The 22,417-nt window shown below is 45.1% G+C and overlaps 3 protein-coding genes and 2 non-coding genes across 5 annotated transcripts; 2 read left to right on the top strand and 3 right to left on the bottom strand.

Annotated features, from left to right (window-relative positions):
* The first annotated feature begins 1,421 nt into the window (after nucleotides 1–1,421).
* ACAT2 (acetyl-CoA acetyltransferase 2) lies at nucleotides 1,422–8,862 on the top strand. The gene is made up of 9 exons (XM_026044737.1): nucleotides 1,422–1,478; nucleotides 1,571–1,705; nucleotides 2,407–2,588; nucleotides 3,778–3,895; nucleotides 4,586–4,729; nucleotides 5,647–5,769; nucleotides 6,521–6,675; nucleotides 8,029–8,139; nucleotides 8,629–8,862. The coding sequence occupies exons 1-9, from the start codon at nucleotides 1,430–1,432 to the stop codon at nucleotides 8,794–8,796; spliced, it is 1,185 nt and encodes a 394-aa protein (XP_025900522.1). The 5' UTR covers nucleotides 1,422–1,429; the 3' UTR covers nucleotides 8,797–8,862.
* A 243-nt stretch (nucleotides 8,863–9,105) lies between these two features.
* TCP1 (t-complex 1) lies at nucleotides 9,106–17,897 on the bottom strand. The gene is made up of 12 exons (XM_026044707.1): nucleotides 17,779–17,897; nucleotides 16,465–16,550; nucleotides 15,531–15,659; nucleotides 14,798–14,895; nucleotides 14,354–14,464; nucleotides 13,471–13,652; nucleotides 12,502–12,628; nucleotides 12,016–12,191; nucleotides 11,128–11,251; nucleotides 10,056–10,248; nucleotides 9,584–9,747; nucleotides 9,106–9,397 (listed from the first exon to the last, which is right to left on the bottom strand). The coding sequence occupies exons 1-12, from the start codon at nucleotides 17,849–17,851 to the stop codon at nucleotides 9,184–9,186; spliced, it is 1,677 nt and encodes a 558-aa protein (XP_025900492.1). The 5' UTR covers nucleotides 17,852–17,897; the 3' UTR covers nucleotides 9,106–9,183.
* LOC112951990 lies at nucleotides 10,935–11,067 on the bottom strand. The gene has a single exon (XR_003250311.1). It is a non-coding gene; the product is annotated as a small nucleolar RNA SNORA20 (small nucleolar RNA).
* LOC112951991 lies at nucleotides 17,050–17,185 on the bottom strand. The gene has a single exon (XR_003250312.1). It is a non-coding gene; the product is annotated as a small nucleolar RNA SNORA29 (small nucleolar RNA).
* An 851-nt stretch (nucleotides 17,898–18,748) lies between the features above and the next one.
* MRPL18 (mitochondrial ribosomal protein L18) lies at nucleotides 18,749–20,848 on the top strand. The gene is made up of 4 exons (XM_026044736.1): nucleotides 18,749–18,818; nucleotides 19,121–19,301; nucleotides 20,071–20,305; nucleotides 20,640–20,848. The coding sequence occupies exons 1-4, from the start codon at nucleotides 18,749–18,751 to the stop codon at nucleotides 20,709–20,711; spliced, it is 558 nt and encodes a 185-aa protein (XP_025900521.1). The 3' UTR covers nucleotides 20,712–20,848.
* Nucleotides 20,849–22,417: the final 1,569 nt, after the last annotated feature.

The raw sequence follows: 22,417 nt of genomic DNA, 5'->3' as shown, positions 1-22,417 counted from the left end.
AAATCAGAAGTCTCTAAAGGAGAGCTTCTAAGATTTCCAGASAGTTTAGTTTAATGCACGTACTCCTAGAGCCTATTTTCCCAATCTTGCTTTCTATGTTTTATTTTTCTGTACAGTAATGCTAGAGAAATTTACAGTGTAAAGCAGAGCAGGACCCCAGCAGAAGTGTTTTATCACTCCTTTGCTCTTTGCTTCCATAGGGTGTTCAAAGCCTTTACACATATTGTTTCTAAGACCAAGTTGATTTCACCCAACAGGCAGAAGGCAAACATGAGTATATTATTGTTGCAGACACCATTTGCCAGTGTCTGTAATCATTTTTCTAGGACTTGATTTCTCCCTCTTCCTTCCAAACTGCTACCAAGTTGTAATAACCTGGTAAAAGTCTATGCCCCAGAACTGTCTGACAATCTGAACAAGGCAGGAGGCAGCAGAGCTTCTAACTGTCTCGTTGGCCTTCAGCTGACAAAGGCCAACTTGAACAGGGTGCTTGGGCCCTCATGTCCCTTAGGCTGAGCGCCTGCCTAGCCCTTCAGTCAGCGTTGGTCCAGCACAGCAAGGAATACGGACTCGGAACCAGGCTGGGGACAGATGTGGGAATTCAGTCTGCCCAGCATTTTTTTTTTCTTTAAGACAAGTGTGCTTGGAGTTTGGTGATAACAACCATTAACTGAAATCAAGTGATTAAGTAACCTTAACATTGAGAGGTAATTTTGACCAATTTTAATGTTCTGGGTACTTTTTTTTTAATCTGGTCACGTGAATCCTATGGAATGGTACAACAAAACAAGCAAACTGTTCTTAAAGGCACATGGTATTCGTTGTTAACAGATTGCTTGAGCTGTGCACTATCTTTTATAAACATACACACAAAAAAAAAAAAAAAAAAACCCAAAACATGGTCATTAGCAAGGACTGATGAGCAGATTAGCGGCTTGAGCTGAATCAAAGAGCTAGAAGCAGAGAGGGTCCCACTCAAAACAAATGGATAACAGAGACGCGGCAGGATTTGGGCTCCGGGCCCTATGCTTTGGGCCGATGCCCCTCAGGGTCTTCGGGGGAGATGAGCCCAGCACTGTCTCCGCGGAGCGCCCGGCCCGGCCCGGCGGGCGCCATTTTGTGCCGCGGCGCCGCCGCCCCGCACTGCCACCGACACCGCTACCGTCACTAACACCGGTGCCGGCGGCGCCCTGCTCGGAGGGGCGCAGCCCTCCCCCTGCCGCTCCCAAAGACCCGCGGCCTCAGCGACAATAATCCCCGGCCCACGGTGGCCAGCGCGACCGCGGCTCCCCCGACGGGACGGGGCGGGACGGGACCGCGCGGGGCGGAGCGGGGCGAGCCTGGCGAGGGGCGGCCCCGGCGAGGGACGGCCCCGCGCTCCGGGTAGCGCTGCCGGGCCCAGCGCCGAGTTGTTGCTGCCGGAGCCGCCATGAGCGCCGACCCCGTGGTGTTCGTGGGCGCCGCCAGGACCGCCGTGGGTGAGGGCCGGCGCCGCTCGGTGCGGCGGGAGGCGCCGCTGGGCAGGCCGCCCGCCCGCGCTGAGCGCGCTCTGCCCGCTTGTGCTCGGCAGGTTCCTTCAACGGCGCCCTGTCCGCGCTGCACGCGCACGAGCTGGGCGCCGCCGCGATCCGCGAGGCGCTGCGGAGGGCGCGCGTGGCCGCCGAGGACGTGTCGGAGGTGATCGTGGGCCAGGTGCTGCCCGCAGGTGCGAGCCGCGCGCGGGCCGGGGCGCGGGTGGGCCGGGGTGCCCGGGAAGGGCTCCCGGGAAGGGCGCCCTGGTGCCCGGCGGGAAGGGCTCTCTCGTGCCCGGCGGGAAGGCGGTGCCGCGTCCCGCGTGTTTTCGGCCTCCTGTCCCCACCCCGGTCTGTGTCTGCACGTACAGAAGAGCTGGCTCGGCTTTGGCCCGGGKAGATCAAGATGAAGGAGGATTTCTTTTAGTGTAATGCTTCTGTTCACTCCACAGAGATTACGGACAAAGAGTGGAGGCTGTTGTCTGGGCATTGGTGGGAGGCTGAGTACACACAGCTTCCAGAAAACGTGAAAAAATAAACCCTCCAGCTGTTTGCTGTTCAAGGGGAACATTATCTTACAGAGTGCATCTGGGTAGGAGTGATTTGGAATTGAATAGACAGCCTCTTTCATCCACTTCTGGCACCAAAATAGCGTTACAGATGAAAAGTACCTGTGACAAGCGGCCAAAGTCCCCGGCTCTGCAAATATTGCATTAGTCTGCAACGTAAATGGGAGAAGAGGCTGAGCTCTTATTAATAACACACAATTCTTCCGTCTACCGATTAAAGCCGGGAATAAGGTCTGCGTTTTGGTAGAACGAGGTCCCCGTTTTGTGCAGAGMGGAGGGCTTGGCCTTCCGGAGGCGACCAAGGAAAAGCACGCGGTGTTTTGCAGGTGCGGGTCAGAACCCCGCGCGCCAGGCGAGCGTCGCCGCCGGCATCCCCTACGCGGTGCCGGCCTGGAGCTGCCAGATGATCTGCGGCTCCGGCCTGAAGGCGGTGTGCCTGGCTGCCCAGTCCATACTGGTGGGGGATGCCAGCATCGTGGTCGCAGGAGGCATGGAAAGCATGAGCAAGGTAATGGCTCCCATTTCCCCGCTCACCGGGAGCAAGCGGCATTAATCACAGAATCACAGAATATTTAAGGTTGGAAGGGACCTCTAGAGATCATCTAGTCCAACCTTCCTGCTCAAGCAGGCACACCTAGAGCATGTGGCACAGGGTGGCATCCAGGCGGGTTTTGAAGACCTCCAGRGWAGGAGACTCCACAACCTCCCTGGGCAGCCTGTTCCACTGCTCTGTCACCCTCACAGTAAAGAAGTTSYTCCTCACCTGGAGAAGGAACTTCCTGTGCTCCAGCTTGTGGCCATTACCCCTCGTCCTGTCGCTGGCCACCAGTGAAAAAAACCCTGTTAAAGTTGTGTTGTGAGAGRAGCTTCAGTTTCTGAGCTTTTTACATGCAGCATTTGGTTTTAGTAGCCSCCCCCCCCCAAAAAAAAAGATAGAGGAAACTAGCTACTGAAATGGTACCATGCAAGGATATATCACATTTAAAGCACATTTTAATTTTTCCTTTGTCCCTATAGTGATGAATGATTTGCTTGAGACAACTAGCAAAAGCTTTTTTTTTTTTTTTTTTCTTTTTTTTTTTTTTTTTAAATGCTGCAGGAGATCCAAGCACTGCATAAATGAGAGCATCACTGGCACGTGGACTGAGTGTTCACCAAGTAACTTGAGCTTGAGAAGAAAACAAAGCACTCTTATTTCAGCGTTTTCAGTCTCAGGCCATATCAGATGATTGGTCCTGGGCACATGGGCTGATGCCTAACAAGGAATGATTTAGAGCGGGCCAGCGCAGCCCATATGGGCCCACAGGGCTGTTTAATGCAGTCTGTGTGGTCTGTTGTCTGGGAAGTACACAGGTCGAATGCAGCATACGAGGTATTAGACTTCAGAAGACAGCTGGAGAATCTTGCCTTTGGACTGGCCAAGTTTTAGTTTTACGTCCTTGGCCAGTCAAAATGCAACAAAACAAAAACAAACAACTCGCTACAAAGTTTATTGCAGCCTGCGTGTTTTGAGGAACAGAATCTTTTCCTCAGGGGCAGGAGAGGCGTGTGTGAGGAGGGCTGCAGGGCAGWGAAGTGAGCTGGGCTTCAGCGTTGCTGCCTGCAGCCCTAAGAGAGGCTGCCCGTCCAGCTGAGTGTCTGTATCCTGCGCTCCTGGTATGAAAATCTAACTCTCTTCAAACCCCCGCCCCTTGCAGGCCCCCCATGTAATTCACATGCGAGATGGAGTGAAAATGGGAGAGGCTTCCCTGAAGGACACGATAATCCATGACGGCCTTACGGATGCCTTTTATCAGTTTCATATGGGTATAACAGGTAAGTAGCAGCAGTCCTGAAAATGAAGCGCTAAACTGGGAAGGAGGGAAGAATTCACTGTTAGTAAATCTCAGAAATCTGAAGTTTCAGACACCAAGTTTTCTAGTTGTGCTTAAGCCATAGTAGGACAGAAGAAAGAAAACCCTAATACAGAATATTTGTAGGCATTTCTGCACTGTATGTAAAATTAGATTTTTTTTTTCTATCTGAGCTAATAAATTGTTGATTGTGGAAATCTACATTTTGGGCTTGTGGCTTTTGTCTGTTTACTCCATTCAGGATGGAGTATTCCAATACCTGGAATTTTGTGCCTGGTATTTTCTCAGTCTTTGACTATAAAATGGAGTAACTTCTAAACAGTCCTCTCATCTGAGGTAGCTGTAGAGACACCTGAATATAGCTATCCAGAAAAGCGGCCACCTAGAAAAGCTTTTTGTTCATCTGTGTTTAACCTGATCTGCCCTTTAGGAAGTCATCATTCACAGAGATTGCCCAGAAGAAAATTGGCAGAGAGTCTTAGGCAAATAAAATGAAAGATGCAGAATGAAAGCCATTTAACAAGTTGAGCTGCTAGCTGCTGCTGCTGCAAATGTTCAAGACTGCCTTTGTGCTAGAATTTAAACTTATAGTCATAGCAGTTCCCGATGGTCTGAAATGATGATTTAACTTTATATTTTGTTCTTATTTCAGCTGAAAATGTGGCTAATCAGTGGCAAGTTAGCAGAGTGGAACAAGACCAACTTGCTGTACAGTCACAAAACAGGGCAGAGGCAGCACAGAAAGCTGGCCATTTTGCAAAAGAAATTGTTCCTGTTCTTGTACCTTCTAGAAAAGGTATGTGTGAATGGATAACAACAACTACATTTAAATAAAAACCTGTTTGCTGCTATTGGGCTGTTGTGGACGGTTTCCCAGTCGCATAGTCTGCTCCATAGGCTGGAGAGTTGCTCTCTTTCAACCATCAGTAGTTATTTTGAAATGAGAGGCAATATAAACACACAAGGTCTAAATGTCGCTCTACACAACTACTACTGCCATTACGGTACATTAAATTCCTGCTGCACATTGATCTGGTGAAACATGCCTCTCTAGTAAAAGACACAGTTACATTAAGTGATGTTAATTAAGTGGGCCAGGTGCATGTAGATGCAATAAGCAAATTAATGGATTATATATGATCCTCTTTAGGTTTCTTAAGGATATAGGTAGGCCTTTTTGGCACTTGAGTCAAAGCTCTGTTTCTAGAGTAGGAAAACTCCCCAACTTCTCGTAAGGTGGTAATGCAAAAAAATTTTTTTTCAAAGAGACATCAAGAACCAGTTTTTCAGTGTTTACATTTAAGGGACCTTGAGGGGAAAAAAAATGTTCTGGCATTGGTCCTGTTACAAACTGACGTAGAGCTTTCCTGATATCAGTTTAGATAGTGTTTAATGATTCTTGACTGTTCTTTGCAATGAACTGTCTTTGGAAAAATAACCTTTTACTTGGAAGAGAAGCTATTAGCKTAGGAACAGCAGGAACAAGATCTGTTTTTATACAACTAGACAATATTTTAGTAGTTGCTGTTTGTTTTAGAAAACCCATGTTTGTCGTGTAAAGAGGGAGCTTTAGTAAACTGCTCTGCTCTGGAAGCCCTCTCTTAGCCAGAAGGGCCTATTGCTAAAGAGGAATATGGCACATATTGCTGATCAGCTTGTTAATGGTGTCAGCTTTCTGAYACCAAGGTCCAAGAGCAGCACTCTGTTTTGCAGGTACTGTAGAAGTTAAGATGGATGAACACCCTCGACATGGGAGCAACTTGGAAACAGTGGCAAAGTTAAAGCCGTGTTTTCTGAAGGATGGAACTGGGACAGTAACAGCAGCTAATGCTTCAGGTTGGTCGATCTGTCTAAACATGAGACAGAGTAGTGGCTGCATGCCCTTTGGAGGGCTGTGTTGGGGATTTGGCTTCAGTGTGGTGCTGCTGAATATATTTTCAGGGAATGGCAGTGTGTGTGTGACATTATAGGTCAAACTTGAGTGTAGCAGCTCGGGATGAGATATCTTGTCTTTGCTTTCTCTGAAGCAGTGCAAGTGTTTGGAGATAACAATAAAATCTGAGGTTGAAACAAATAGAAATGATACTTTCTCCATTAAAAAAAAAAAAAAAAAAAAAAACCCCAAGCCTGTAGTGGTGTGTTTAATACTAAAAGTCAAGACAAAGAAAAACTTAGTGATTCATTTTTGAAAATTTTATCACTGTGGACTGATTCCTGCTGTAGGCAGCTTTGAAACTTCTGTGTTGGTCCTTACGCTGCTTCTTCCAAAGTTGGCTTAATAGAGTTGATGTCTCCGTCCTTCAGATTATGTCTCAGTTCTTGCATCTATTGCTTTCCTAATGAAAATGGCAAATGTGTCACATTACTCAAAAAGAGCAACTTTGGGAGTGTATGTGTGTCATTGGTGAGATTCTGCTGATTTGMACAGCTTCAGCTGACTTAAACCAGCAAAACTTTTGAAGTTCTGTGATTTTTGTTTTGCTTGTTTTGCATAAATTTACCCAAGCAGACAAATGTACTGTAACAAAAGCCATAAATCCCCCAAAATACACTGCTTTCTTTTTCTTTTTTTCTTTTCTTTTTACAGGCATAAATGATGGAGCTGCAGCTGTAGTTCTTATGAAGAAATCAGAAGCTGCTAGGCGAGGTCTTACACCTTTGGCCCAGATTGTATCTTGGGCTCAGACAGGTTTAGACCCGTCCATAATGGGAGTAGGACCCATTACAGCAATAAAGCAAGCTGTAAGTAATTATCTAATTACTATTAAGAAAAAAAATTGCATGTAGTCTCTATTYGTTGACTGGCCATTATCTGATTTTTTTTTCCTTTGTCCTAAGGAAAACATTGTAGAAAAAAATAAGTGCAAGCAAGGCTTTGAAAAGCAGAGTATGTAATACTTAGGCTACCGCTGCTACTCAGGCCCAGTGCCTGTTCACTGAAAATTTTTAAGCATACACGAACAGAGTTCAGAAAATAAACTAGCCAAGTTTGTAGAAAACCTTATACATGTACCCCGAGAGGCTAAATGTCAAATTTTATCTAACCTAATATGCTAATGTAATTTGATCTTGCCACGAGATGACTTTTCCTATCACCATCCTATATTGTAGTAGTGCAGCCGGGAGAAGGGGCAGCAAGTGCACCTACCCCAGCAAATCGGATGGTATCCTCTGCTGGGCCTTGCACTGCAGAGCTCTTGGAGCACGTGAGCAGCATTCCTTCCAGGTGGAACTAGAGGAGAAGGTGTGCTCCGGGGCTGCACCTCCCACGCTCAGACCACTGTTGCATCCGTTGGAGCTCTCTCTTCAGCAGAACAGTTCCCGGTTAAACTGCCAAGCACAAACAGTGYGAGCTGCTTCTCGGGTGCCTCGCTGGTTGCAGAGCCGGGCTCCATCCCTGAGCTCCCTGGAGGCGACGCAGCTGCCTGGCGGCCGGTTGCGAAACGCGGCTGCTGCGGAAGGTTCTGCTGACAAAACACTGTCACCGGGCACGAAGCGAGCGGAGGGGCAGCTCCGGAGCGGGTACAGGCTTAGGCACGTTTCACCTGAGCAGCCTCTYGCAGCACGGGATGGCTTCTCGTGTGAAAGCGTTAGGCTTGATTATCTTTGAGAGCAACTGCGGAAAGTTCGAAGGGATGAATTTCAGCCGAACGAAAGGAGAGACTGGACCAATTACATGTGATACCTACAACTAATGGTCACTTCACTGTTTCCTGTATGGAAGTTTGTGGTGAACACTGGAAATCTCTTTGAGGATGACACAGAATTAGATATTGAGAGAAACACTGCTTTTGGTAGGGTAAAAAGCACTTTTAAACACACTTCCCAAACTATTACTGGCACTGCTTGATGGTTGCAACTGTAACAGTACCAGTCGGCATGATGTAAAATTATTTTCAAGAGCAGGCACCAATTTGTATCTACTTTTCACAACACTCTAAAATTTTGCCTGTTGGCTTTGAGAATCTGAAAAGAACTTGATGTCGATTTGCTTTGCCTTTCTAGCAGCGAGGGGCTTAGATCAGCTGCAGCTTACATCTCAGGAAAAGCTTCCTCAGTACTGAGGAAGTAAAGCTTCTGGTTATTTGTTTGCAGGTTGCCAAAGCTGGTTGGACTCTGGACCAAGTTGACTTGTTTGAAATTAATGAAGCCTTTGCAGCAGTATCTGTTGCGATAACGAAAGAACTGAAAATAAATTCAGAAAAGGTAATAAGTGTACTAGGTATCTTAAGTAGCTTGCCCTCCATAAGTTAGAGTAATTACCTTGTGGGCCTCCTCTTGCACTCACTTTGCCATAAGCAATAAGGATGGGAATTGCAACAGGCAGCCCAGGGGAGTGCKTTGCTCCCAGGTGAGTTGCTTCCTAACAGCACAGGCTACAACCTTGCTACGGTGACTTTGAATGCGAGGGTAGGTACCTGCTCAAGTGCTTTTATTGGCGTCACTTTGAATTTACTGCTGGCAACTTGTATGTAACCGGCCCCTCCCAACTTTCCCCTCAACCAGCCCACAGTATCGTCAGCTAAGAAAGGTAGTTGGTACACTCTTTTTGATGCACTCTTTTGCAAATAAATATTAATTAGAAGGGATCTACCAGCTGTTACAATTTTTCTTAACATAGTGCTAGTGGTTTGAGGCATATTCGCATTCAAGGTCATATTTCCCCCYGACCCTATGTATTGCCCTCTCTTTCAGGTTAACAGCCAAGGAGGGGCTGTTGCCTTGGGCCACCCTCTTGGGGCCTCGGGCTGCCGCATCCTGGTCACCCTTCTCCATGCCTTGGAACGCACAGGTGGAAAATACGGTGTTGCTGCGCTGTGCATCGGAGGCGGGATGGGAATAGCCATGTGTGTTGAACGATAACTGTACAGGGTATGGACCCACTGACTTGTAAAGAGTCTCAGTTTACTAATAAAGTGTTAAAGAGGGGCTACCCTTGTTTTGTTTTGTTTTCCCCACAACCGTAAAAAAAAAAAAAAAAAAAAAGAGTACTGGCTCATTTTTTGCCAGTAATGATCAAGGTTCCAGTTGTTAACTGTTAGTTAACAGTTCTACAGTTAGAAGGTACCGTACAGGCTAATTATTACCCTAAGCAGAACTTCTCAACCCAACCTACCTGTTTTTTAACTCTTGTTTTTGAAGACTAATTAATTCACAATAAATAGCAGCAGCTTTCAAGCATGTATTTTATTAACAGTTTAGTTACACTTTCCATTCTTGTAAGCTATGCAAACATAAATAAGAGCTAAGTTATTCTTCAAGAGCTCCAGAGTGAACTGCATCTTCATAGCACCCTCTATCTTCTTTAGTTTCAGGGTGCAGTTTAATGAGATCATCAATTCGAAGAATGGTGATCGCAGCTTCTGTTGCAAACTTTAAGCTTTTAGTTTTGACCATGGTCGGCTCGAAGACTCCGGCTTGTTTGTTATCGCGAGGTTTGCCATTGATCAAGTCCAGACCAATCCTGAAAAGAGGAAATACTATCAGAGGGACAGGTAGAAATAAATTTGGGGTCACTGACATAAAGTAAATGTAGACCAGCGCTGAACTCTTCCATCATTACTCCAAGCACAAATCCTTGAGTAAACTAAGGTAACTTTCTGTCTAGGATACCACCCCGCTTTATTCCAACTCGACTAGCCCCACTTGCCATTTCAGGTTTTTGCGATCCGGATTAACTTGAGCCTCATTATGGAATGCTCTCAACTTCGCAACAAGATCGGTGGCATCCTGAGCAGCATTTACTGCCAATGTGTTTGGAATGATCAGGAGGGACCTTGCGAATTCTGCTATTGCAAGCTGCTCACGTGATCCCTACAAAGAGGAAAGAGATCTTAAAACAACTGCTGCAATACAAGAGGTAAAAASAGCTGTGATGGAGGTCAAGAGGAAGAAGTTTTTACAGACTAGACTTGTTTTATGCCAGAGAATCCCACAGTATAAATACAAGAGCAAGAGAGAATTCATACCATCATTTTAGAGCAGGATCTTACATTCTATAAGCTAACTGTGTCTTTGTGCAGCACAGCGCTGACTCCCGGTACAAGTATTTGAAAACTCCATTACGAAAACTGCCCCAGTTTAACACATATAAATAAATGGTTACTATCAGCAAGACTTACCATGCTTGTTGCATAATTTTCAAGGTATATTGAGAGGGCTGCCTCTACAGCACCACCTCCTGGGACAACAGATTTGGATTCCAACACCCTTTTAACAACACAGAGTGCATCGTGTATAGAGCGCTCCATTTCATCACACATGAAGTCATTAGCTCCCCGTAAAATAATGGATGCTGAAGTACGTGCCTTCGTGCTGTTAAAAAGGAAGCAGAAGGGAGGGAAGCAGAGGAGGATATAATTAAAATTCTTCTTGCCCTTATTTTTCCCTTTTTTAAACAAAGGTCAGTGACACCAAATTCTTCAAACATATAGGACAAAATCTTAATATTCTGCCACACTGAAGGATCTGCACATTTTAAGTTACCAAGTCAAGAGCCTGAAATATAAGAACCAAGCTTGGCTTTTAGTATTTTAAACAAAGTATAACTGCCAAAACATTTTCAACAAAGTAAGCAGGGAACAAACAGTATTMGGAAAGCTAAACACTTTCTTTGGTATTTATGGTGTCAGGATGTTTGGGGATGGAAGCGAGAGCAGAGAAGACAGTGAAGTCCCCTTTAACGACCCAGCCTCCAAGTGAGCTAAGGGTGGCTCATAGCGCCCGCCAAGTGCCACGGCCAGGAGAGGCCACTGTGACACACAGCGGAGAAGCTAACGCGCAGCCACCGTCAGGTTAAACAAACTTTGGTTCTGCAAGTGTCCGGCTACCACACAGCACTGGWACGCTACTACCTTGAACAGAATATACAGTGTGCTGAGAGAGCTGGTAATTACTGCTCTTCTTGAGCAATAAAGTCAATTTTTTTTTTTTTTTTTTGCAAGCACAACATTTCAAATAAGAGCCCACCGAGCAATCTGATGTTCTGGTTCATGACAGAGAGCTGTCCAGCCCCAGCAAGAGAGATGAAACACTGGCACTTTCATCTCTAATTTGCAGGAAACTTGTATGGTCTTTCCCATGCGTATAACTCCTCATACCACCAAGAAAGCATAGAAGCAAATAAATGGGATTTTATCTCCAAACTTAATTGACATTATGTAAAAAATCAAGAATTCTAAAGGAAGTTCTTACTTCTTGATTAAAATAAGCTCATCATCACAGATTCTCTCCTGAATCACCTCTTCTGCTTGTCCCAACATTATGGCCTCAAAACTCTCCTCTCCTTCAAGGTTGGCAAGGGTTGAACATATGGTTGCTTGAAAAAAAAAATAGTAATAATAGTAATAAAGATTAGCATTTTCTTCCAGAAAACTCTTTGCCAGCTTCAGGCGTACAGGAAGGAAAACAAGTATCCTAAGTAGATTTGCAGATTTTCATAAATCAAAGAACATTTGGTAGAAATTCAGTTTTCTGCAGTTTATAATCAGTATTCTTAATTAACTTCTACTGTTTTTTTTCCACAGCTAGTACAAGTTTTTGTGCTTTACTAAAATAAAAATGCTTTCTTACAAATTTGAGAGTTGTTATCAAAACAAATATCAACAGCACAGGAAGTGACTGCAAACATCTGTTTGTGGCCAGATTTTTTTTCAGTAGGTACTGGATGTTTTACAAGTTTGTGGTTTGTCCCTAAACTGTCTCTGCAAGGTACATAACACAATAAAAATCCACTCTCCATAAACACAGGCTTATGAAGGTGTGCTCAACAGAGACTCATGAACTATTACAGACTGGGGTTCCTACTCCTTGCAGGAGGAAGCCTGCCTGGTACAAGCAGCCTTCTTCCRTTCATCATCTGCAATCATCTCCTACAGTGCCCCTTTAAAAGACCGCTGCTTTAACAGCAACAGTGAAAACAGAGCCTACCAAGAACAGCTACCTCTGCCCATTTTCTCCCTGAAATTCTCTAAATGGAGACACTCTACTGGAGTGTCTCGCCTATCAAGAAAATCCCTTAACAATTCCCTAAGGGCAGCTAATGCTTATGAATGAAACTAGGAGGATTCCTGCAGCCGTTACCTCCCGATGCCTTGGCAATGCGCTTCAGATCCTTCTTGACGACTCTGCGCACTGCCATGGCGCCAGCATCAACAAAGTACTTCAGGCACATGTCATCGATGCCTCCCGTGGTCAGGATAACGTTGGCACCAGTGGCCAGAATCTTCTGGATCCTTTCTTTTGTAATGTCTGACTCTCTGCAAGGACAATGTCGAAGCTGTAAAAACGGATTTAAAATCTTGCCATCACATTCTYCAATCAACTTTCTGAAACCTCAAAACCCAACCCTACCATGAGAAGAAACCACTTCACAAATGGAGCTAGACATCTCTGAAATGGACTTTGTTCTAGTCCTGTGTCCAAACTGCAGTTATTAATTATCTACTCTTACCAAGCAGTATTAACATTTAAAACACTTCCACATTCTTGTACTTGGTTTTAAGTGTAAGCAACCTGAACAGAGGGGACCAAAGCGAAACCCYGTGAGCTTCCTAGGCTTCCACACACCTCTGCCTTATCTGATCCAGCTTCTCTGGGTCCGAGATAACAACCTGAACACCAAGCTTCATTTTTGCTTTCTGCAGGCTGAAATCCAAGCATGCAATCTTTGCATTAACTATTCTCTTGGTCATACCTGCGGAGAGAAGAGTAAGAAAGAATTCTGTCAAACTGATTTAACAGGAAAAAGAAAAGGTAGCTTCAGAAAACAGAACTTGTATTACTTCTATATTTTACTTTGTACCTTCTCCAATTCCACACTATTACAGAAATGTACCAATAAAAACTTTGCAAGAAATAAAATACATTTCAGAATCCTACTAAAATGTTACTTTTTATGGACACCTTCCCCCAACCCCTCAAATGACCACCAAGACCTGACTCAATGTCACATCCCTCAAGTTATCTAATCCCAGCATAGTTCTGCTAAACATGTTTCTCTGTAAACTTGACAGTGGCTCCCACAGGGAGGTACTGATGTTCCGGAAGATTGCGGCACTACGTGCTGATGTTAAGCACAGAAACTTCTTATGATGGACTCCTGTACAGCAGCCAGCCACACAGATATTCTTGGTGTCACAAACTATCAGGAGGAGCAAAAGCTATATTTTTTTCTTAAATACCTTTAATGCTGTATTAAGCTGTATTAATACTGTATTAAAGCACAAACCCTGTGAAATTCTGTTTGACATGCAGTGCAAGGAGGCTTCATTATGTTGTTCACTGCCCGATGTAACAGAGCTTCTGCACCAACATAGAACAGTTAGAGCCACCTGCCAACTTAACCATGCACTCATGAGCTGGCAGGACTCTAGCTCGGGAGCTACCGGGGAAGGGGCTACATTTCTTTTGGTTACTTGCTCTGGCAGTGAGAGCTCACGGAACGGTCGCAGCTAATGGAGTCAGCAGGAAGATCCACAYAGGTGGAATGACTGAAAGGAAGGACCCGTGTCTCTATGAAAGGTGACATGCTCTTACCCTGGGAGCCCACCACGCAGTTGAGCGCGTAACCGTTCACAAGAATACTTTCTTTCTGGCTGCGGCCGTGTGCCTTCAGGACGTTAACAGAGTTGATTGGATACCGAGCCTGACCCTTCTGGTCTGTGTATTTAACTGCCAGGGCAGCATCCACCACCATATTGGCAAAGAAATCACCATCGCTAAAATGCTGTTAAGGCTAAACTTAAGAAAAAAATAGTATTAGGTATGCTTGTGTGTGTGTGTGTGTGTGTGTGTGCGTGTGTGTGTGTGTGTGCGTGCATAATTACACATACACACAAAAACACTGCAAAAAAAGCTATGAGAGCTTTAATATTCTTTCACAATATACTTTACCATTCCCCTAAGAGAATGAGTAGTTTTTAAAGGTGAAAAACTGACGTGAAAATTAAGACAGGGTACTGTGATGCAACTCTTTTTATCTTCCTTGTGTTCCTTAACAAAAAAAAAAATCTATGCTATGATTAAGTCATATTCAGTTTCTAGTACAGAGGCTTAAAATAAAAGCTCTCATGCAAGTACCCAGTAAAATGCAACCTTTCTCCTGTATTTTCACTCCCCAGGTACTTGTTCACACAAGTCTTTTGCCAATGTCACTAACATGCAATGCAGTAAGGAAATAATCAGTCCATCATAAGAACCATTATGGCATGTGTGTCCATACATGTTCAAATAGTTTGCATCTGGACATATTTTCCCATGCCAGACTTTGATCTCTTCGAAGAGTCCTTTGCAGCCCCACTATAAAAAGATGGATTAACTACTATTCCCAACCCTAGGAACTGCTGCAAGGGAAACTAGCCTCACTACTCAAGGTCGACAGACATTCTTCTTTAAATAACTTGATCAAGTTAAAGGATACATTCCTATTATCTTGGAGGACATTGATGTTTTAGCAGCGTTAATTAGGCACTCTCTGCCCAATTCATCTGTGTTAATAATGAGATTTTCATTGATGTAGCGAACTGCTTCTCTGCAGAACAGAAACAAGTGTTAAAGAAAACCACTGCCAGAATGGATGAGAATCTTGCATGTTGTCAAACCTCCTTTATATTACCTCAAAGAATACACAAATGAAATAATTATTTCATAATAACTATTATTTCCCCGTAGAAAATCCTCTAGAACAGTAAAAATGACATTTTAATCTAGTAATATAGAAGCTCAACACTGAAGCTACAACAAAGAAACACAAAGCTACTTTGCTCCACAGAATCTGTATTAATGTACTCATAAATAAAGCACTAAACAAAAGCATGAAATCTCAGTATTAAAAGAGTACACTTCAACTGTAGTAAGTTCTTACTTGCAAGCAAGTCGATATCCACCAATGATGGAGGTAGGGTGAATTTTCTGTTTGACTAGTTCATCTGCATTTTTCAGAAGTTCCGCAGCAATAATCACCTGTTTAAAATATAAACACAAAACGTGTTCCATACAAGCAAAGTAAGTACCTGTCACCAATGACTGGCAAGTAAAATCGCAAAGAATTGTCCTATGTCTGTTCAGTGGTAAAAAGTTCTTGCAACTTGATATTGCAAGTAGTTTCCAACCTCAAGAAAAAGAAAAAAAATACCTGATTTTTTTCCTGTCTTTCATCAACTCTTTAACAGCTCACGAATTATCACAAGTCTCAGACAAGGCTGTACTACTTAGCATCCTTATTTATTAACCTAACCACCATTCGATTTCTCTTGCYGATTAAACATTCAGAACATCAACTAAGATGTCCTATCCTCAAACTTCAAGAATGGAAGACACAAATAACACCACTACATAGAACAAGGACCATTCCAGAGCATCAGTTAAACGGAAACAGTATGGAAAACTAGCATCCCTAAAACATCRAAGTCAAATTTCTTTGTTCTGGAATCTGCTTTATAAAGCCAGCTTACAATAGAGAACTACAGATTTTTTTCATTCTATAAAGTTAACCTTGATTACATGACGATCCCTAATGGATTCATAACAAATTAAAGCTACATTTTTGTCATGAAACAGGGACTTTGGCATCTCTGCCTGTAAAACTTTGTACATACCACAGAAGTGGTCCCATCCCCGACTTCCTTGTCTTGCAGGTCTGCCAGCTCACAAAGAACTTTTGCAGCAGGATGTTCGACTTCCAGCAGTTTCAGGATAGTTGCACCATCATTAGTAATGGTGACATCCTAATTTTCAAGAGTCAAAATGTTAATACCAAGTTTATTTCTATTTTTCTTCTATTATGTTGATGTTGAYTTCTATTCCATTTATGTAATACCTCAGTGTTTCAAAGTATTTGTCAATAAAAACAGGAGATGATTAGGGAAAACCTGTTATTATGACTAATTAAACCAATTATTTACTTCATTTTTTTAAAAATCAGGAATCCCACTGTAGAGACAGTGTTGTTATTAATATACAATCTGGATTCCCCTGCCATGTGTTCACCTTACAGAAATAAAGAGTTCTGTAACTCATCTACCTTTTTGCGTGTAATAGTTTGATTCCATACTGCAGTGATTACTCTTCAATACAGTAATTTTAGAAGACTGCCCTGGCTTTCAAAAATACTGTAGCAGGCTGCAAGGTTGTGTTTATTTGAATTCATGGAAATGTGTTACCCCTTTTCCTGCAGCAATCAAGGTATCTACGAATCTACACCACTAAGAGGCTTGACTTAACAGTAGCATTCATTCCTATGTTACCAAGTATTACTAAACATTCCTATACATAAAAAGGAACCCATTTTAATATTTTATTACATTAAATTACAGCAWAACAATGTAACACAAAATTACATGGCATCTAGTAGGCTCCCTTTCCTTACAGTTGTCCGTTTCCTTTTCCTTCCCCCACCATGTGTGCATGTTAAATATCTGAAGTGTAAAATATCTGTAAAATATCTGTAAAATGTAAATATCTGAGTGTAAAACACTCCATTCAGGTATACAAACCACCCTGACACTTTCTCCTTAGAAAAAGATTACTTACCCCAATATCATCCACCAACATCTTATCCAGACCAACTGGCCCAAGAGAACTCTTCACTATGTTGGCAATGGCAGATGCAGCAGTAACTGCATGAAAGAAACATAACAGGTTACTTCCTTCCATCTTCATGGGGAGTCAGGCTTTGAAAACAGTGTGCCAGGAACCCACACTGAAGAAAACTGAAGTGCATTAACATAATTTAGCTGTGTAACAGCTTGCTGCTGCTGAAGAACACTGCTCGCTTTTCCATCCAAACAGGTTATACTCACTAAGCAGACATAAAAAAGAAACTTCTTAAAAAAAAAAAAAATAACACCCACCAATTTACATTGGGTCATAATACGAATACAGGACGCTGCACAGGTCCGAAGAGCCCTGCCTTGCAGAGACTGACTGCGCTGCTTCTTTTAGTAGCAGCAAGTCTGCTTGGTGCTGCAAGTCTGTGACACTTCATCCACAGCTCCACAAAGAAAGCASCAAATGCGAGTGCGCAGGTGCAACACAAGGGTATCCCCATACATGAACCATACATCTCTTTTATCCCAAATAGACCACAGGTAAAACAAAGTGCTTATTTGTCATGTTTAAATGATGTTCTGCCAACTTCATATAGGAAAAAGATACAATGAACCTTTTCCTTCAGACCGTGGCAAATTTTTCTCTATCCCACAAGCATAGCCACTTAATCTAGAAAATGAAAAAGTGGTAGTATAATGGGAATAGCTCACTTGGGTCTTTAAACGACATAACCTTTTCTCTTACTTTCAATGAGTAACTGCTACTTACTGAAAGCAAATATGCCTGATACAGTTCAGCTTGTCACTATGAGATTATTTCTGAGCCACACAATAGGAACCTTCGTCTAGAGCATCCTTGAGCATTCAGCTTTAAGAACTGCATCAGAGTCGTATAATTGTTAAAAGATAGATCTCAGCAACCCCTTTTACCAACTCTAAAACTACCCTGGGAACCGACTCAGAATTTGCAGATTTGCCCCCTCAGACTTGGTTTAAAACTGCGAGTAACGTGCGAGACCTGGACTAACAACGGGACACGCATGTCGAGGATAATCCCTATGCCTAAAGCAGCTATGCAGCACCGGTGCCCGTCCGCAGCTCGGCTCCGCGARGGGCGGCACAAGAGGCCGGTCTGCAACCAGCAGCAGCCGCGTCCCAGGAAGCCGAGGGCGTTAGAGGCCTGGGTCGCCCCACGAAAGGGCGGACGAGCACATGGCGGCACGCAGGCGGCGCCATGTTGCCTCCTCGCTGTCTCCCCCCCGCTCCCACGAGGCGCCCGCCCGCCCGCGGCCGCTACCGTTCTGCGTGCGGATGGTGTCGCCGCTGGTGCGCTCGCCGAACACGGCCAGAGGCCCGTCCATCGCCGCCATGTCCCGCGGGCCCCGCACACACAGGGAGCGGCCGCGCGCGGGGAGGCGACGCTGCCGCAAAGCACGATGGGTACCCCCAGGCCCCCTCCCGCCGCGCAGGGGCGGGGCGGGCCGGCACAAGGCCGCGCCTGCCCGCCCGCCCAATCCGGCGGCGCGCCCCGCCCCACCGTTACGACGCCGCCAGCCGCGATTGGCCCGTGCCGCTGACAGTCGTCACCGCTGCGGGTGCGCAGCGAGCGGGGAGGCGCGGGCTGTTCCAGGAGGTTCTAGAAGGCGCCGCGGGCTCGCGCATGCGCACGGAGCCTTCCCCTTGCGCCCCCCCCCCCCCGCGGACAGGAGGCAAACCCGCGTGGCGCGCGCTCGTGGCACCGGCGTTTGCGCCGTTTAGGCTGCAGCGGGAAACAAGTTCCTGCGCGACAGCTTGCTGCTTTCTTAGGCTCACAAACAGGAACCTTAGTTCTATTCCGTAACATTTGGTACCTAAGGGCATTTTCACGCCCGCCTGTCAATTAATAAACTGTTATCTTGTGCTTTAACGTTCTTCGTCATGTTCCTAGTTACAGGAAAAAAAAAAACAGTTTAGGGAGGCTTTTGCAGTCCCTTTTCTGGAGGTGGGACATATTCCCGAAGGGTTCGGCTCGCCAGCCCGGCGCGCGCGCGCGTGGCGGAGCGTGGCCACGAGAAGGGGTTCCTSCCCCAGGCCGCCATTGGGAGGACTGCTGCGCAGCCCGGGGCGGCCGCGGCGGGCGGCAGCCAGGCGCTTCCGCCTGACATCATCAAGTGCGGGCGGAAGTCGCCTGGAAGCCGGTTTCCGCCAAGCGGTGCCTGCCTCACGCAAGATGGCGGCGCGCGGGTGTCCGTGACGGGCCGGGCGGGACGCGGCGGCTCCGGCTCCGCATGGCGCTGAGCAGCGGGACCTGCCGCCTCCTGGGCGCCGCGGCCGCGCGGCTGCAGCCCCGCGCCGCAGGTGGGTGCCCGGAGAGGCCGCCCCGCGGGCCCGTCGCGGTGTGGGCTCCGTGTCTTTGGGTGTCTCCTAGAGCCTGCAGCCGGGCGATCTGCTCTCGGTGACTGAACCAACATTGCACCTGGGGGTCCTGAAGCACATTTACACTTTACATACACTTCGTTTTTAGTTTACAGTCCAGAAAAGGGGTTGAGCTCTGGTAACGATCCATTTGGTGCTTACAAAAGCCAAGTTATCTTTGTGCTCTGTGCTGTTCATGCTGCTGCAAGCACTGCGTGTCAGAACGTTTCGCACTTTCTCTCCAGCTCCTCGTTTTGCCTCAGTGGCAACTGGCCTCAAAACCGAGAGCGAGGTGGACACGAGCGAAAATGAGATTGTTGCCCCCGAATTCACTAACAGGAACCCTCGGAACCTGGAGCAAATGGCCCTGGCTAGGAAGGAGCGCGGCTGGAAGACGACGTGGCCCAAGCGAGAGTTCTGGCACAGGTGAGGCTGAAAGCTGCTCCCAGAGAGGAAGACTTCGAAAGAATTCAAGTGGATCATCTGTTGTGTTCAGAGAACAGTTCTCTGTCATCATGTGGAAGTTTATGTGTTTGTATTCTTTCTAACTACTCTTAAGGCAGCAGTCACCACAGCACTGCTGTTTAACTTATCTGTTCTGACCATGTATTACTGTTTTACTTGAGGCACAAGAATAGCCGTCTTTTTAGAAAATTATCACTTATTGTCTGGAAAATAAGTTCCTTTGGACTRGAAAATAAGTTGGCCAAATAGTATCATTATTTTTCTTAAGATAAGAATCCTATTCAGTTTGTATCTGAACATCTGTTTTTTTGTTGGTTTTTTTTTTCTCTTTATGTGATAGCACTGAATAAAAATGTGTCTTTCTCAGCAGGCATATCTTAAAAGCTTTGAAAGCTTCAAAAGTTTTAATCAGAACTCTGGTTACTTGCCTGCCTGCCTGCCCTCCACTGTGTTCTCAGTAGGTATTCAGCCTGCCCTAAGAGTGCACCAAAGCCTGAGTCAAAAGCTCACACCAGACATTGCTTCAAGTCCTGTTTTATGCCCTTATAAAGGGAAACAATACTCCTGGTACTAAAATCAATAGAAAAAAAAAAAACCACTGTTATTATTATTATTACAGTTCTCTTTCATCAGTGAGATACATATAAAGTGTGCTTAGGCACTTAATGCTTTTCTCTTTTCAGACGTGGAGAATACTTCATATCCCATGGTATTTTTTTCCTTCACCCAGATTGCGGTTTGAGCGGACCCAGCATTACGTAGAAGCCTTTGTYGAGTGCCGCAATGGGGATGTGGTAGTGTCGGCCTCCACCCGAGAGTGGGCTATAAAGAGGCACCTGTACAGCCCTAGGGGCGTGACGGCGTGCAAGAACCTCGGCCACGTCGTGGCACAGCGCTGCCTGGAAGCAGGAATCAACTTTGTGGACTTCAAAGCAATCATCCCCTGGGAGCGTCACTGTGACTCGGCAAGTATCTGTCTCCTCAAAACAGTTTTTCTTTTCTTCGTTGTGAATGTTTATTTTACTCTTCTTGAACACATCAGACACAGAACACATCACAGTGTTATGTAGCTTGACAAATCCCTCCTTGTTGCAGTCAAAAGGATAACTAAGAGGCTGCAGTTCCTATTCTGTTTCAGTGAGGCAGTTAACCGCTATGCAGAGGCAGAGGTTACCAAATTACATTTCCGTGCTGATTTTTTTTTCTTCTTGTGTGGGATGGGGGAAAAAAAACCCTTCATATTTATTAATCTCTCTCTCTCTCTTTTTTTTTTTTTTAAATATATATCTTTCAAAACAGATTCAGGAATTTGAAAAAGCTGTGAAGGAGGGCGGTGTTGTTCTGCGGGAGCCAAAAAGAATCTATCAATAAAGATAGAACAGAGACTGCCAGGAAAGCTTGCCACAGAACAACAATCATCTGTTTAGGTGTGTGTACAGGCACAGTGAATGTCCAGACCTGGAACAAGTTGGAGCATGGCATCTTATAATAAAATATTTTTAAGCTGAGAGAAGTGTGTCTTATTTCTGATTTTAAAATTATGAACAGATTACTTTCAGGAAAGAACTGTTGTCATAGTTTGAGCAGTGGTTGCTGAGAAAACATACTGAATTTATTTCAGTAATTGCTGCATCGAGATACCATGTAGCTTATTTAATACTAGAAGTCTTGAATTGCTACAGCATGATGAATTATTTCTTTGTAATACTTGTTTTTGTGTTCCTTTTAACCTGAACTCTGCAAGCAGTCTAAGCAAAATGCATTCATTAGGTGAATGCATGGAATACAGCCAAGCTGTGTGTTTAATCTGTTTACCATATGAGGAGTTAATTCTTCCAGCTGATCTTTGGAGATCTCTGGCAAATCTTTCCTAAAGATTTATACCTCCCAGGGCCAGGAGTGAAGTTGTGCTATAGTGACAGCTGCAGGCACTGAGGCCTCCTCCCGTTTGTGCTCGAGCAATATTTTGCCCTGCTTGGCCAAAGGACTGTGCTGTGAGCTTGTTTGCTTGATTTACCTGCAATGCTTCCAGGCTGTGCAGTCCTACAGTTAGTGTAAAGTGATCCACTTTGATCCTTATAAAGGACTGTGCATAAAGGACTGTGCATTGGTGGCCTTTTCACAGACGTTCAGAGAGCCAGGAGTGATCCCTGTAACTCATGCACTGCTCTGGCCTGCTACCAGGCATCAAATAAACCAGAGAGGGGTGTCACGTGCAGGAATATACTGCATAGGGTGGAAGTTTGGCAGATCAAGCAGTGGTAAGTAGCCAATTTTGATCTGGTTCTTTTAAATACCCATTTCTTAGGTAAATTAGGGCCAGCTGGCACTGTAGTGTTCGTAGCACTTCATAAATCAGATTGTGTTAACCTTTGTGTGATCTTTACCATAATCTTCAAGCAGTGATCCCCTTTGCATACAAGAAAATACAAAAGAAAAAAGCAAAAAGTGGGGGAGATACTGAGTTTTCTGTGTGAACTGAAGTTTTGAGCCACAAGCGGAGTTTGAAATCTTCACTCTTTCTGAGTTTGACTCCCCCAGGCTGATTTCAGCCTCCTTTTTTACCTGCTTCATAAAAAGCCCTTGTGCTCAGCGGAGAACTGGCTGTTCTTGAATCATAGAATGATTATGGTTGGAAAAGACCTTTAAGATCACTGAGTTCAACTGCAAGACCTTCAGYCATGCCAGCAGCCCCTGCCTGCTAAACCGTGTCCCTCAGTGCCTCATCTGCATGTTTCTTGAACAGYGACTCTGCCCTTTCCCTGCACAGCCTGTTCAGTGTTTTACCACTCCTTTTTCTCTTAATATCTCACATGAACCTTCTTTGGTGCAACTTAAGGTCATCATTCCTCTTGCCCCACTGATTTTGGACAGATTTTGCAAGCTCCTTTCATACATTTCAGTCCCCTTTTTACAGGAGGTAATCAATTTTGTAACTGTTCACCTCCAGCAAAGGCAAGGAGCCAAGTTTAGGCATCAGTAGAGTGCCGGCTGAACGGCTAGATTCAAATTACAACCCGGTGGCCCTGAGGTGCACTGGAGCACGGTGGAAGCGGCGAATTCACGCTCTTTTCCCC

This window comes from Nothoprocta perdicaria, unplaced genomic scaffold (assembly GCF_003342845.1).
Source record: "Nothoprocta perdicaria isolate Ctin4 unplaced genomic scaffold, notPer1 scaffold_38, whole genome shotgun sequence".
In the NCBI taxonomy this organism is placed as follows: Eukaryota; Metazoa; Chordata; class Aves; order Tinamiformes; family Tinamidae; genus Nothoprocta; species Nothoprocta perdicaria.
The sequence above is the reverse complement of the archived record's forward strand: the minus strand, read 5'-3'. Positions and strand labels throughout refer to the sequence as shown.

What these genes read in the sequence shown, in the direction of transcription:
- ACAT2 (XM_026044737.1), top strand. Translation starts at nt 1,430, where the DNA reads ATGAGCGCCGACCCCGTGGTGTTCGTGGGCGCCGCCAGGACCGCCGTG. An exon ending in GCATGGAAAGCATGAGCAAG is followed by an intron (nt 2,589 to 3,777) that starts GTAATGGCTCCC and finishes CGCCCCTTGCAG; the next exon opens with GCCCCCCATGTAATTCACAT. An exon ending in TGAAAATAAATTCAGAAAAG is followed by an intron (nt 8,140 to 8,628) that starts GTAATAAGTGTA and finishes CCTCTCTTTCAG; the next exon opens with GTTAACAGCCAAGGAGGGGC.
- TCP1 (XM_026044707.1), bottom strand. Translation starts at nt 17,851, where the DNA reads ATGGCGGCGATGGACGGGCCTCTGGCCGTGTTCGGCGAGCGCACCAGC. An exon ending in CACCATCCGCACGCAGAACG is followed by an intron (nt 16,551 to 17,778) that starts GTAGCGGCCGCG and finishes TCTTTCATGCAG; the next exon opens with TTACTGCTGCATCTGCCATT. An exon ending in GAGCTTATTTTAATCAAGAA is followed by an intron (nt 10,249 to 11,127) that starts GTAAGAACTTCC and finishes CCTTTTTAACAG; the next exon opens with CACGAAGGCACGTACTTCAG.